The sequence below is a fragment of the Zonotrichia albicollis genome, chromosome 1 (genome assembly GCF_047830755.1).
Source record: "Zonotrichia albicollis isolate bZonAlb1 chromosome 1, bZonAlb1.hap1, whole genome shotgun sequence".
Lineage (NCBI taxonomy): Eukaryota > Metazoa > Chordata > Aves > Passeriformes > Passerellidae > Zonotrichia > Zonotrichia albicollis.
This window is the reverse complement of record NC_133819.1, coordinates 150,718,003-150,732,237: the sequence shown is the minus strand read 5'-3', so window position 1 is coordinate 150,732,237 and position 14,235 is coordinate 150,718,003. Positions and strand designations below refer to the sequence as shown.

Here is a 14,235-nt window from a genome sequence, read left to right as displayed (position 1 = left end):
TTTTGTTCAGCTTTTCATTTAAGCCCCCCATATAAATCTGTCATCAGGAGTTGCAATACTTGATATATAAATAGTGTTTGGCATATTTGAAGTGCTGCACAAACATTAGCACGCTGTGCCTATGTCAGAGCTGCTACTTAAAGACCTTTTCTGGTGCAAGAAACTTTGTCCTTCCAACTAAATAAGGAAATTAGGTTTGTAGTCACACTGGGAGTATAATATTCTGTCTTCAATTTATTCATAGTAGCACATCAGTCTTGTTAAATTACAAGCAATCAATTCATTTTGACTCATTTACAGAAGCAAAGTGTTATTGATACATACTGGGAGAGCCAAGGGTACTGTGTGCCCTTTGGCCTTTCTCTGGTCTGCCTTGATTTTTCAACATTTTCCTAAATACACTCCACTGTAAATTCTGATTTTGGGCACATTCTCCTAATTTAGGGCAAATATCAATCTATTTTTTAAATTAGCTGTGATGCATATCTGTGTTTCTTTTGACAAATGAGTAAAAATGAGAGCTATCCAGGTTTCTACATGAAGAAAAACCTGCTATCCAGGTTTCTACCTTTTTCTTCTTCTCTCTGGGGTAAAGGGAGTGAAAGGTCACCTATCCCTTGCCTGTTATTGATAAGAAATTCCTCTGAAGGCTTCCCACTGTCTCTTGCTCAGCTGCGCCAGTCTATTTTTTGTTCAGAATGTAAATGTCAGCTTCAGAAACTTAATTAAAATCAATGTGATTACACTAAACTACATTCAAGTGGCAGATGATTGTGTGACTACCTTGCAGTTGTAGGGAGCTGCCAACAGACACATGAAAACACCTCATAGGAATTTATATTCATGTAGGGATGGATCCCCTATACCCAAAGTGAAATCTCATTCTGGATTAGGTTTTTGCTGGAGTCAAGCTCTCTAACAAGTATTAATTTGAGGTCAAGAGTTTGTGGTCAGGTTGTAACTGCTGGTCCTTACCTGGTTTTTTCCACTTAGCAATCCCTCTGAGGAGTTTCCTGAGCTGCTGGTTGCAGTAGAGTCTGGAGAGATTTCAGATTTCCTTGGCTGTGCTTCCAGCTGGAGCATTGTGGTGACATGTCTCAGCAGGATGCTGGAGTTGCTATTGTGCAGTGGTTAAGCAGTTAAATTGTTTGTCTGGAAACTTCTGATGAAACATTCTCGTCAGTGCCACACAGAGCATCAGGCTGCTCTGGCAGGGCTCCGCAGAGGCTGTCACCCAGCCTGGAGTGATGGCAGTGGCTTTGTTGGACACTCCAGGAGTCCCCACTGGCTCTGTGGAGCTTGCCCAGGACCTGAGGAGGCTGAACATGTTATTTACTGCTGATGGGAGTTAAATGCACTGACCTGATGCTGCCTGCAGTGCCAGTGCAAGCCTTGGGGATTAATCTTGGAATGTTTATAAAGAGCAGCCAGGGCTGGGCAAGTCCCTGGGGCTGGATGAGGCTCTCTGTTGTGTGCTGGGTTCTCCTGATGGGACTAAATGTGTGGCTCTAAATGTTTTAGAATCCAATTCCTCTGGTTTATTAATAAAAAATTATATAAGCAAATAAATGTTTTACTAGAGACTGCAAACCAGCCATTTTGGGTGTCTAAATCACCACATTTCCTTATTTCTCCAGTTTTTGGTTCTGACTGTGATAGCACCTGGAATGAGCTCTGCAGCTTTCCTAAACAACAGCAAAGAGAAGCACTTGATGTGTTTGTTTCACATAAAGCACCACTTCCTTTCTGACAATACATGGCTTTTTAGAATGTATTTTCCAGCACTTGTACTTGACCTCCTGTGCACCTGTTCTGCTTTCTCCTTAGTGTTTGTGCTTTTTCTTGAGTTGCAGCATGTACTAATTATTGCTGATTATTTTCTTGGGCTGACAACAACTACCTCACTACATATCTCACCCTACTTACATAAATCAGAAAATATGTCTATTTTTGATTTTAGATTATGTGATTGATGATTTAGATCAATAAATTTAGACTTGATTGATGATACAAAAACGGTTTAAAATCTTGCTTAATTTGGGAATTAGGACACCTGGCTTCATCAGTCCTTGTGAAATCCAGCCTGAGGACTGGAGAGGGTCTGAAATGTCCATCTTGATTCTTTCCTGAGTAAGCACTAATGGTTTCAGCTGAGCCTTATGCATCAGTTGTCTCAGTAGTTCATGGTCATAGATAATTTTACCATAATTTTTTCCTTTCCAAAACCATTTCTTATCACAGCAGGCATAACTATCATGTGAGAACACATACCTCCATTTTCATTATCAACTGACTGTGTCAGAGATGGGGGAGGGATGGATTTCAGAAATGTTATGCTGTATGCTGCATGCTCTGTGCAGGGTGCAGGAAGGGATGAAAATGAGTGAATCTCTTCTGTTTGCGTAGAGAAAAGCTGGCACCATTCCCTTTGGATGAGATGCTAAAATGTTAGGCTTTATTAACTAAGCAGAGCTTGTCCTTTGGGTGAAGAAGAGGTTAAATATGCCTCAGTCTCTTCTGAGAGTACTTGGTGGTGGTGAATGTTTCCAGGGATACAGGCAACTGCTCTCCTTTGTAGTTTGTGATACAAAGAGCCTCAAATGCAGGCAAGAAACAAACTTAAACAATTTACATTAAATGCAGATTTAAAACCTGTTCACTGACCTGATAATAGACCTTTGGAATTGCTGGGGAAGGTTGCAAAAAGTGAATTGCTGTAAGAGGAGACAGGATGAGTAATTGGAAGAGTTTCACTGTAGGCTGATGAATGACAGAAACAATGCTTGGCTTGGGAAATCCACTGGGATAAAAATAGGCTGAGGTTAGGAGAGCACTTGGGGGAAGTGTTCCCTTGTGTTGCCTGGTGTTGCCTCATCCCTGGCACCCATCTGTGGCCTCTCTGCTTCCTCCTTGAGTTGTTTTCCCGAGGAGCCTGCAGGGAGCTGCTCCTTTGCATCCGACCTTTGTTCCCAGCAGCTCAGGCACCTTCTGGCTGTCGGGACAGGCTGTGGCTGGTGAGTCTGTGCTGCTGCCAGCTGCCTGAAAGCTTGGATTTGCCCGCAGTGTTGTGAAGTTTCCCTCCCACACAATACCAGCCTCTGCAAGCCTCCTGCTTGCTCTGCTGCTGTCCATCTTCCTTCAGGTCTGGGCTCGCCCTCCCCTTTGCCCTGTGTCCAACCCCAGAACTGGGAGATAAGGGAGATTTGGGGCCCTGCAGGCTCTGAACCAAAAATACGCTTCTGAGGGTGCTCACATTGCTGCTCTTGTTTACAGGGTCCTGCTGGGCTTGATGGAGCCTCTTCTTACTCAGTCTCCATGAGCTGACTAAACATGGCTTGTGTTTCCTTCCTGTAGGCTTGAAAGAATTTTGTTTTACATTTCTCTGTGCACTGTGTTGCTTCTGAGGGATTATTTAAAGGTTGCAGTTTGAGGAGATGTGTGAGCTGATTTAACAGCTTGATATCACCTCACCAGCAGCATGATTCCACTCCTACATGTGTCATCTTCCCCCTCTATTCAGATTTAGTGCTTAGTTCTCTTTTTGCAGTTAGTTTTCTGCTTGCTTAATTTGCAGAATCAGGGTTTTAAATATTTTCTTTGGGGTATAAAACAATAAATTTTGGGAAGCAATCACAGAGTCATTTAGGTTGGGAAAGATTGCTTAGGTCATCAGATCCAGCTCTGAGCCCAGCCCCAAGTTCACCACTAAACCATGTCCTCAAGTGCCACATCCACATGGTTTTTGAACACTTCAAGGCCTGATGATTCCACCACTTCCACAGGCCAGCTAGTTCCAAGGCTTTCACTCTTTCAGTGAAGAAATTGTTCCTAATACCCAATTTAAACCTTCCTTGCTGCAGCTTGGGGCCATTTCCTCTCATCCTTTCCCTTTTCCCTGTGAGAAGAGTCTGAGCCCACCTGGCTTCACCTTCCTGTCAGGGACTTGAGGAGAGCATTAATGCCCCCCTGAGCCTCCTTTTCTCCAGGCTGACAGCACCATCCTGTAGAAACCCCTCTCACCTAACTCACTGCAGAAGGTCACCTCTGGCTCCTGTTGAACTTGCACTGGTGATGTGCTGAGGTTTTGTTGGAATTCTGAGCAAGAATCACTTGTGCATCTCTGCCTGCATCTGTGTGTGTGTGTACCAGTATGATTCTTTTCAGTAGGAAATTTTCAGACCGTTCTAGTCACAGAAGTAAAGGCCTGTTTATGTAAAAGACTCCTTTCTTGGGCAAGAGATCTTCAAACTCTGAAATTTACCTCAGGGCAAACAACATTTGTTGTGTTTGAGAATGTTCCTAAATAATTGTCTCTTGCCTGGTTTTATAAGAGATCTCTGCTGAATCTCAAGTAAGTCAGGGAGGAGGGGGAAGGAAACCCAAGGGGCTGTGGTGTGACCTATGAAATCCTGGCTGTTGGGGCATTGAAGAGGATAAAAGTCCAAGATGATTTTCTGGTTCTTGATGGAGAGTGACTTTTAAAGACTGCTGGTGGGCTTTTTGAACTAATGCATCTTGCTTTCATCCACAAACCTGCTTTTGAAATATTGGCTTTTATGTTATTCTGTTTTACATAGAGGAAATACTGGCCTGAATCTGATAAAATGCATGGAACATATTAATTGATGTTTTCTGAAGTCATGCTGGTAAAATTTCAGCAATTATAATTGGTTGTGTGAAAGAAAAAATGGCTTACAATAAAATATGTTTGGTATTTTTAATAAAGTCACTACCTATGTGCTGCTTAGTATTTTTTGTAGGGTATTACATGGTGATATTTAAAATTTAAAAAAAAATTATTGTATTTTACAGCTTGTAAGGAGTGTGTATTTCTCTGTTTCAGGGCATAATTCAGAAGATTGTGGACAGTCAGAAAGTGAAGAATGTGGCCTGCTATGGGTTACGGCTCAGCCACCTGCAGTCTGAGGAAGTTCACTGGCTGCACCTGGACATGGGGGTGTCCAGTGTGAGAGAGAAATTTGAACTAGCCCACCCTCCAGAAGAATGGAAGTAAGAATATAACTCTGTTCAATGTCAGTCATATAAGTCTTCCTGTCTTCTTGTAAAAAATACTCTGTGATTTAATTTACTGAGATCTTGTAGTGGGATAGAGCTGGTAGAATGAGGGGAAATAAACTCACCAAATTCCTCACTAAAAGCTGTGAGCAATGTTTTGTTTGCTTTAAGGGGTTTTTGTTGTTCTTGCTTTAAGGGGTTTTTGTTGTTCTAAGGGGTTTCCTGCAAACTGAAGAGAAACCTGGGATTTAGAGGAAGCATTAAATAGGAACAGAAATCTCCTAGTCATTTGTGCTGGAATTGGCAAGTTTTGTCATGCTTAAAAGTTTTAGGAAAAGAATGGTATTCCTAGTTGTGGTATAAGCACATGGCTGCAGTTTTAAAAGGATGAATCTTGTTATTTAAATAAAGCCAAAAGGATATTGTTAAATAGTGGTTGTACTTATTTATAGACGGAGCAGGAGAAATGTGGTTTGAAAAGAGTGAAATGCAGTCAGAAATAATTTTATCCCTCTGCTTTTGAAAAACCTCTCAGTTGTTAAACTTTCTTATATTGAGACCCAGAGCAGTAAGTGGCATCTGCCTTCCTTCTGACTGTGATCTTCTCAAGTTAAACCAGGAGCAATGCACTGTAGAAAAATAACTGCAGCATTTTGGGGTTTTTCATAGCCTGGGCACATTTGCTGAGGTTTTTCATGCTGCTGGTTGGTTGGTTGAAAGAAGTGGCATAACCTACGTTTCTTTAGCTTTTTAGGAGGGTCAGCTGGTGATACCCACTCAGGACAGGAAGGAAGGAAACTCTCTCCAGTTTGCTGGTAGAAAGACAAGAGGAAACTAAAATTTATTTGCAGAATGACACTGTAGCCTACTAGAGAATGGAGAGCTCAGAGTTGTAAAGTACCAATAAACCAACTAAAGATTAAACCAAAGGATAGATTAATGTGATTACTTGTTCCACAGGGGTGTTGTGCATCTATTTCTGTGGTTTATGTTCATAACCACAATTGTGATGAAGTTGCTGGTTGTTTTAAAGGATGCACATATCTTCTGCAAAAGTATTGTAAATAGTCAATAATTTCTCACAAGTGTAGTTATTATATTTTAGCAGATGTCACATTTGGCAATATTCAGTTTGTAAGTTCTCTTTAGGGTCCTGATTTTAACAAATTCAAAGAAATTAGGAATATTTAAAACCTGTGTTTCAGGAATGTTGCATATTCTCTTTTATGCATGTTATATTTTATTGTTTCTGTGAGCTACACAGGTATTTTCCCTCACAAGAAGTTTTTCATCGATAATATTGTGAAATCACACTTTAGAAAGGAGGAGATTCTTGAATCCTTTCTGTGATTAGTGGTGTTATCAAGTGGTGGGTGAGATGTGAATAATTTATGCTGTGGAAATTTGTTACCTTGTGTATCAGTGTCAATTCCATTTCTATAAGGCAATGCAACTTGCGTGGTACACATTGCAGAACACATTTAATTGGTTTTAAAAACAAAGTTAGATATTGTTTTGAAGCTTGTGGAAAGGAATTGTGTAAAATGCTCATGAAAGAGCTATGATAAGGTGTAAATTATTCAATACCTTTCCAAGTGTCATTTAGTATGTTATCAAATACATGCAGCCTGACATACCTTTTAAACCCAGAGAGATTTGCTGTGCATAATCAAAATGCTGCTGTCATATTTGTAATGCCAGAACACAAAGTGTCTAAGATCATATGACAGTACTTGCAGAAATATTTAGATTACTAAAGAGGAGGTAGTCTTGGAATGGTTCTTAAATTAAAAGCTTCCTATAGTGTTAGTAAACCACCAAATACCTCACTTGATTATTTTGTTTTTATCATCCAAATTAAAGGTTTGTGTATTCAGTGTTCAGCAATTACATCTTGGAATTCTTCTGGACTAATCCAGGTACTAGAAGTTACAGGAATTGTCAGTAAGCTGCACACTAAAGTTATCTGGGTAAAATCCATCACCCAGCTGGGTGAGCCAGGGTTAGCAGGATGTGGGCTCTTAAATCATAGATGCACAGAATGATGAGGGTTGGTGTGAATACTGAACCTTGAGCAGCAGGCACAGCTGCACTCCTTCATGCCTCTGACAAAACTCTCTGTGCCAGAGCCCTGTTCCTTTTGCTGGTGTTTGTGTCACACAAAAGAATATCAGGAGGTTCACATAACAAGTTGTTTGTGTTGGAGCACCCTGTTCCCCTCGGGGCAGACAGCTCCCAGCTCTGTGCTTGGGGTTTGTGGAGCAGGTCCCTGGGACCAGGTGACATCCATGCTGTGCCTCTGGCAGGCAGGAGCCGCCCCAGTGCTCAGCAGGCCTGGGCTCTGAGTTTTGGTAGCTGTGATACAAAAGCCCTGGCACAGATACAAGGCCAGATCACCTGTGGGATGGTTTAATGAGTTGACCAAGCTGATATAACAGACCTGTCGCTCTCCCTGCTGCACTCTGTCTTCTCTCTTCTCTGGTTTCCAGTTATCCAGTCCTTTTCCTTTCCTTCTGTGAGCCTTAATACTTCTATAAGCTGTAGTGAGCTGGTTCAGTTCATTAAACTCGCACAAGACTTCCCCTTTGCCCTTTTGGTTCTCATCTTCTCTCTTCTGGTTACTTTGCTGTTGATGTGAACTGAATCAGAACCTGCTGGAGGCAGGGTTGGGGTTGGCAAAATTATTTCTTTCAGTGGCACAAGTTTTTAAGAGTTGGATCATCCTTTTTCTTTTGGCTCCACCAGCTGCCCTGTAGTGCTTGCAGAAGCAGAGTGGTGATCTTCCAGGAATAACTTATCACACGTAAGGGGAGTGATCATCAGCTGAGATGTTTGCTCTGAGAGCAGACCTGGTTTGTGAGAAAGGGACATGTCATCCTTGTCAGTTGGCTGCATTTCAAAGGCAGTCAATGTAGAGGATGTTGAAAATTGAGCCCATCCTTGTGTTGGCCTTTGGAAGTCAGCTCCTTCATTCCCACAGGCAGAGATGAGGTTATAAATAGCTAATGAAGGTCACTCACAGTCACTGGCCCAGCTGAGCTGCTTTGCCTTACCTGATTTTCTCATGAGATCCTGTTGCAAGAAGCAGCACTTCCGTGGCTGATCAGTTAAGAAGACAAGTCCCTGTAAAGGAGAGAGATGGATTCTCCTCTGTTTGTTGGTTTGCTTTTTTGGTTTTTTTTTTTTGTTTTGTTTATTAATCTCAGAGAGTAATGGCGTTCTGCATCCTAGAATAACAGAATCAGTTGGGCTGGAAGACACCTCTTAAGTCATCAAGCCCTGCAATTAACCCAACTCTGCCAAGGCCACTACTAAACCATGTCCCCAAGTGCCACACCTACTTTAAATCCCTCCAGGCATGTGATGCCACCACTTTCCTGAGCAGCCCCTTCCAATCTCTGACAGCCCATGAAGAAATTTGTTCTGATATTGAATATCTAATTTTCTGATGTATAATTCAGTCTAAACCTCTCCTGGTGCAACTTGGGATGGTTTCTTCTCATCCTATTACTTAGGAGAAGAACCTGACCCCTACCTAGCTACATTCTCCTGTAGAGAGTTTTAGAGAGTGATGAGGTCTCCCCTGAGCCTCCTTTGCTTCCTCAGCTGCTTCTCCCCATATTTGTTCTCCAGGAGAAATTTAGGTTGGATATTAGAAAAAAATTCTTAATGGAAAGGATTGTCAAGCCCTGGAACAGGCTGCCCAGGGAAGCAGTGGAGTAACCATCCTTGCAAGTGTTCCAGATAAAGTGTGGATTTGCTACTTGAGGACCCTGTTTAGTGGTGAACATGGTGGTGCTGCTGGGTTGATGGTTGGACTTGAAGTTCTTAAAGGTCTTTTCCAACCTTAATGATTCTGTCATTCTAAAATGCACTGGATTGTAGAGTCCCCAAAAAGAAGGAAGTCTTTTATATGGACTTGTTTTATTCTCTGTCAGTCTCTGCAGTTGTGTTCAGTAGATTTTAGTGGATATGGCAGAATAAAAAACAGGAGAGGCTCTGCTTTTCTGGACAGGGTGCTTGTGCCGCCTTCTCTCCCTGACACATAAACACCGGCAGGTACAATTTGGCTGATACCTAAATTTTAGTGAATAACCAGTTATCTGCTGGGGATCATGAAATGTAAAGGCTGATCAGCAATAGAAGGTGATTCTATGTTCCCTTACATATGAGAGTAACCTGTGAAAGTTTGTCTTAAAAGACTTGGAGTCTTTTTTTGTTTATCTGTGTCTGTGTCCTGTGACTGTGTCTCAGTCCCAATGGTTTGGACTGAGAAGGACATTTAAGGATCACTGAGTCCAACCCAGTGACAGGGCAGGGACACCTTCCACTATCCCAGGTTGTTCCAAGCCCCATCCAGCCTGGCCTTGAACACTTCCAGGGATGGGGCAGCCACAGCTTCTCTGTGCCAGGGCCTCACCACATTTAGAGTAAAATATTTCTCCCTTGTATCCACTGTAAATCTACTCTCTGTCCGGTGTTCTCAGCCTCCTGCATTTCACTCTTTATTTAACAACATGTTTTCTTTGCACAGGACTTAGGAAATATATTGTCATACTACAACAAGGCATCATTCTAGTAGTATTTGTTTGTATACAGTGTGTGTATTTACAATTTCCAAATTTTTTCCTTATTTTTATGGTTTTTTACAGGACAGTGTTTTTTCAATTAATTTTAAGTAAATAAGGATATTGCAAGTTCTGCTTGCTGTGGAATCCTAGGCAGCACTTACCCCTAGTAACTTTTTACCAAATCCTCCTTAAATCTTGATTACAGGCAGCCAAATCACTTGCTGAAAAGAATTTCTTGTCCTGCTGAAACCAACTGATTGAAATGTTGTAATATTTGCTCTTATCATGAGCAGATTGTTAAATATACTTACTTTGGGAAGTGCTGTTAAGAGTGTGTGTTAGGATATGCTGTGTTGGCACAGCCCAGGGGATGGAGACATTCATTATCAGACTTTCATTGAAGGAATGTGTCAGAGGAGGAAGCAAACAGTCTGTGTCAAACACCATAGGCTGTTACCACAGGACAAGCAATAATACTAAACTTAGGGATTGAAAGCAGAAGTTTATGACAAGAAATATTACTAAATTTAGGGGCTGAAAGCAGAAGTTAGGGTTTGAGAAGTGATACAGATTAGGTTGTGGATCAAGGCTCATCCTGAATTTCCCTCACTTCTAGTGTAGAATTACCTTTTAAAATATGACTGCCAGGTTCAAAACTGTTTGGCTTTTGCATGTGTCTTGGTGATGAATAAGGGAGCAGAGAACCTTTTTACAGAGAAATCACTTCAAAACCTATGGAAAATCCAGGGGTGAATATTGGAGCACGGATCAGAGAAGGAGCAGGGTCCTGTTCCTTTGGCTCCCTGGTGAGTGACACTGTTTGTCACTCCTGGAGCAGCAGGATCAGCGTTTTAAGTCCCTCATGTGAGAAGCAGAGATAAAAGCTGGTGCCAGGGGTCATGTCAGGGCTTCTGGCAGCTCATCTGTTGTCACCTATCTGGGGACTCCCTTCCCATGGATCTGGAGCTTATCTGCTCCAAGTCTTGGTGCTTGGTCTGCTCTGAAGCTCTGAGAAGGCAGCAAGGCTCTAAGTTTGCTTCTGTTACAAAAGTGCTTTGTAAATATCTCTGTGAAATGTCTGTTACACATAAATTCCAGTTTAGTTCTCTTGAGTAATCAAAAAGGAAGTTTTCCATTAATTTTCCAAGTTTATTTTGAGTTTATTTGTATTTTTAAGAATGTTGTGAGGAAATCTTAATTTTAATTCTGCTCAAAAGTCTCTTTTTCTTGCATTTCAGATATGAATTGAGAATTCGGTATTTGCCAAAAGGATTTCTAAACCAGTTCACTGAAGACAAACCAACTCTAAATTTTTTCTATCAGCAGGTATGTTCTGTTCTTCTGCTCTGTCTTTTGCTGATTTTGCTGAATTTAGAGAACTCTGGGTTTGTTTATGTGGGTAGCATATTACTGCAGAAACAGAAAAATGGAAAAAACTTAAGGTTGCATATATAAAGCAGAAAGGGCACAAAACCCATGGCATCTTTCTGCTTGAGAAGTGATGAGGAATATGTTCCAAAACCGAGGTGATTCTGCAGGTAATAATTGTCCTAACTCAGATAAAATTGACTGTTGTTCCACTGGCTTCTTACAGTTCATTCACACTCAATTAAACTGATGAATTTCTTCATTTTTATTTTTAAGTGTGAGTGACAATTTCACTACAAACCATCAAATGCTTTTCCCACTCACATTCTTAGGTTATTTTCTTGGGTTTAAAATCTCTTCTGGATTACTAAAACTGTGTAATAGTCAAAGTTTGTATAAATTATACACTAAATTCTAATTTTATTCAGGTAAATTATTTTAATCTGCTTTTACATCAACAAGCCCACAATAAAACCACTTGGGGGTATTTTTAGGGGACTTAGGACTAAAATGGTTACCCTAACTCCAGAAAGCACAATTGTGTACACAACATTCTTGTCTTAGATAAATTACTTTTTTTTTTTTTTTTTACTGTGTGATGCAATTTGTATATTGATCTATGATGAAGTTGACTTCTGAAAAGACACTTCTCCTGCAGTGCTTCCTTGGACTTCACATTCTAGTTTAAGTGATTTGTGTGATATGCTGGATTCAGCCTAAAAGGTGTGAATTTTGGTGATTTTTTAGTGTAGTTCTGCCAGGGGTTCTTGTACAACAAAATCATGTTCTCTTTTCCTTTAGCAGCAAGGAACTTCCTTCATACTGGCTTTAAACACAGGAGATTTGTGTTTCCCATGATGAGTTCCAAAATAATTCCCTGAACTTCATCACTTTCCTGTTCAACACCTGGCAAGCCTGCAGTGCCCTCTCATTTCTGCTTCAGGGAGATGTTTCTATAAAGCAAGGAGCTTGAAATGCCAGAGGAATGTTTGTTAACTTCTGACTAAATTTGGAGAAATCATTACAAATGGCTCAGAATAGAAGGTTTTGGAAGGTCATTGGGACTGATAGGCAAAGCTGACAGCTGCCTGTATCTGACAGTGCCCTGAATCCCAGTGCTGTTAGAAAATGAAAATCAGAGGTTCTTGTCTCCTTGCTGTTCACGCAATCCCATTTATTTTCTCTTCCCCTTTCTTTTTCACCTTATTGTGAGGTATGTCTGAATCCAGTTCTTTAAAAGTCACTGCGCTTTGTTTTGGGGTGCTCTGAGGTATTTGGGTCTCCGTTGTCATGGAAATCAGGTGCAGAACTTTCCAGAGCTGTCATTCTCTATCCACGATTCTGCTTTGCTCCATAAATTTCACTTGTCCTCTTGGATAAACTAGGACAATAACTTCTATGTGGTGAAGTGTTAAGGCAGCAGCAGTGACGTATGAAAAGAAGGCAAGAGAAGAATTTAAGCAGTAACACTGCATCATAAACCAGGCCTACAGCAGAGAGGGGGATAAAAAACCAGGGAAAGATGATTTTTCACATTTTCCTATCCCAGTGTCATTCCTGCAACATTTTAACATCTTTTGCTTAACCACTGCTCTCAGTCAGATGCATCATGTTGTGTGTAGGCAAGAACAACAGAATGTACAGAATTCATACATGCATACGTAGATATCCTGAGCTTTCTGCACAGAGGCAACTGTCAGAGATAAGGAGCATAGAACTCAGTTAAAAATTTTTAAAAATCTGACAGAAACAACACCTCTGTTGTCAAATTGGCTTTTCTCAATGTAAAACTCAAAGACATTTGTATGTTACAAATGAGTAAAAAAGATTTTTGTGAGGACCAGATGCCTGTGATTTTCTTGTCAGAATGAGACTGGAAACCTTTTTGCTAACTTGGTAATATCCAAACACATTGTTTGTCTTACTAAAAATGTAATTTAAAAAAAAATGTAATTTTAAAAAATGCAACAGATTTAAAAGTTCATGCAGAAGGAGAAGAAACATGGTTCCCTCTGTCACCCATGCAATTTGAAATTTTAATGATTTTCTTGAATCTGAGTTGGAAGCCACAGTATTGTTGAAAAAGAAAGTTTAAATCCTCAAGTGATCTTCTGGAAAAGTACAGAGCATTTTGTAAAGATAACAAAATGTTACTTTAATCACTGTCAACAGGCAGGGTTTATTCATGCAGCTCACCCAAAGCACAATTACCAGGCTGTTAAACCCAAAGCTGGCACACGTTTGTGCTGCACATGCATGACTGCTCCCATTCACTGCAGCCACTGCTCTGCCCTCTGCAAATCACTGCATTTCAGGCTTCTCAGCTTGGGCTTGATACATCAAATCACTATTTTCTCCTTGATTCTTGACTGTTTTAAGGATGCTGTGACCTTTCTTTGGTCTTGAATATTCTTCATTTTCAAGAGTCTTGACCAGATCAGGAAGCTGTGCCCAGAAGTGTTTGTGGCTGGACGTGCTGCTCGTTCTGCCATCTGCGGTGGGCGGGAGCTGCTCTTAATTGGGAGTGTAAAGCAGGGCACTTAATGAGACCTTTCATTCTGCAAGCTGTACAGCAAGGGATTAAAATTAGTGTGTGGGAGCAGGGGGAACCACACAACTCATTAATAACATCAGAATCAGTCCCACTAACGATGCTCTTGTGCTCAGGCTGTGCCTCAGCTTGGAGGCCAGAGATGGGGAGAGGCTGATCTTTAGGTCATTCCCCTTCACTGGAGGAGCTCTGTGTTCCAGTCATGTCATTTCACATCCCATTTGAGAGCTCTGATCAACAAACTCATGCTGGAACTGTGCCTTTTTGTTTTGTTGCTGCTCTCTTTGGCAGGTGTCAGAGGTAGTGGGTGACAGGACTTCAGGGGTGTCCTCTCTTTTTTCAGTCTATGGAGTATTTAGGTGCTGATTCTGCATGGACTGCATTACTCCCTTGGGCCCAACTGCTTACAGTTTCAGCCAAATTAGGCAAATTGGATCCCACCCAGTGCTGTTGGAACTGTGAGGCTGAAATATTCAGAAATCAGGAAAAGCCAGATTTATGGTTGTCTCCACAGTTGGCAGATGCTCACTGCACAGGTTTTATGTGCCAGCCTTCACTTGTGTCCTGTGGTATTGAATACCCAAATCTGAATCAAAAGTGAGCTCTAATCCCACCCACAAAACCTTGAAAGTGTAATACAGTGAATAAAAATACTGTAAGTTAAGATTTATTAAGAAATGGCATCCTCTGTGTGTGTGTATGTATGTGTGTGTGTTCTGTTGACTGTAT

General features: G+C 41.1%; 1 protein-coding gene across 10 annotated transcripts in view; it reads left to right on the top strand.

Annotated features, from left to right (window-relative positions):
• The window catches only part of PTK2 (protein tyrosine kinase 2), a 189,087-nt gene that overhangs the window by 89,282 nt on the left and 85,570 nt on the right, over positions 1-14,235 (top strand). For all 10 annotated transcript variants that reach the window (XM_074557683.1, XM_074557658.1, XM_074557672.1 and 7 more), the window contains 2 exons: positions 4,844-5,010; positions 10,826-10,913. In XM_074557683.1, the coding sequence (XP_074413784.1) occupies positions 4,844-5,010; positions 10,826-10,913 (255 nt within the window). The remainder of the gene's footprint in view (positions 1-4,843; positions 5,011-10,825; positions 10,914-14,235) is intronic.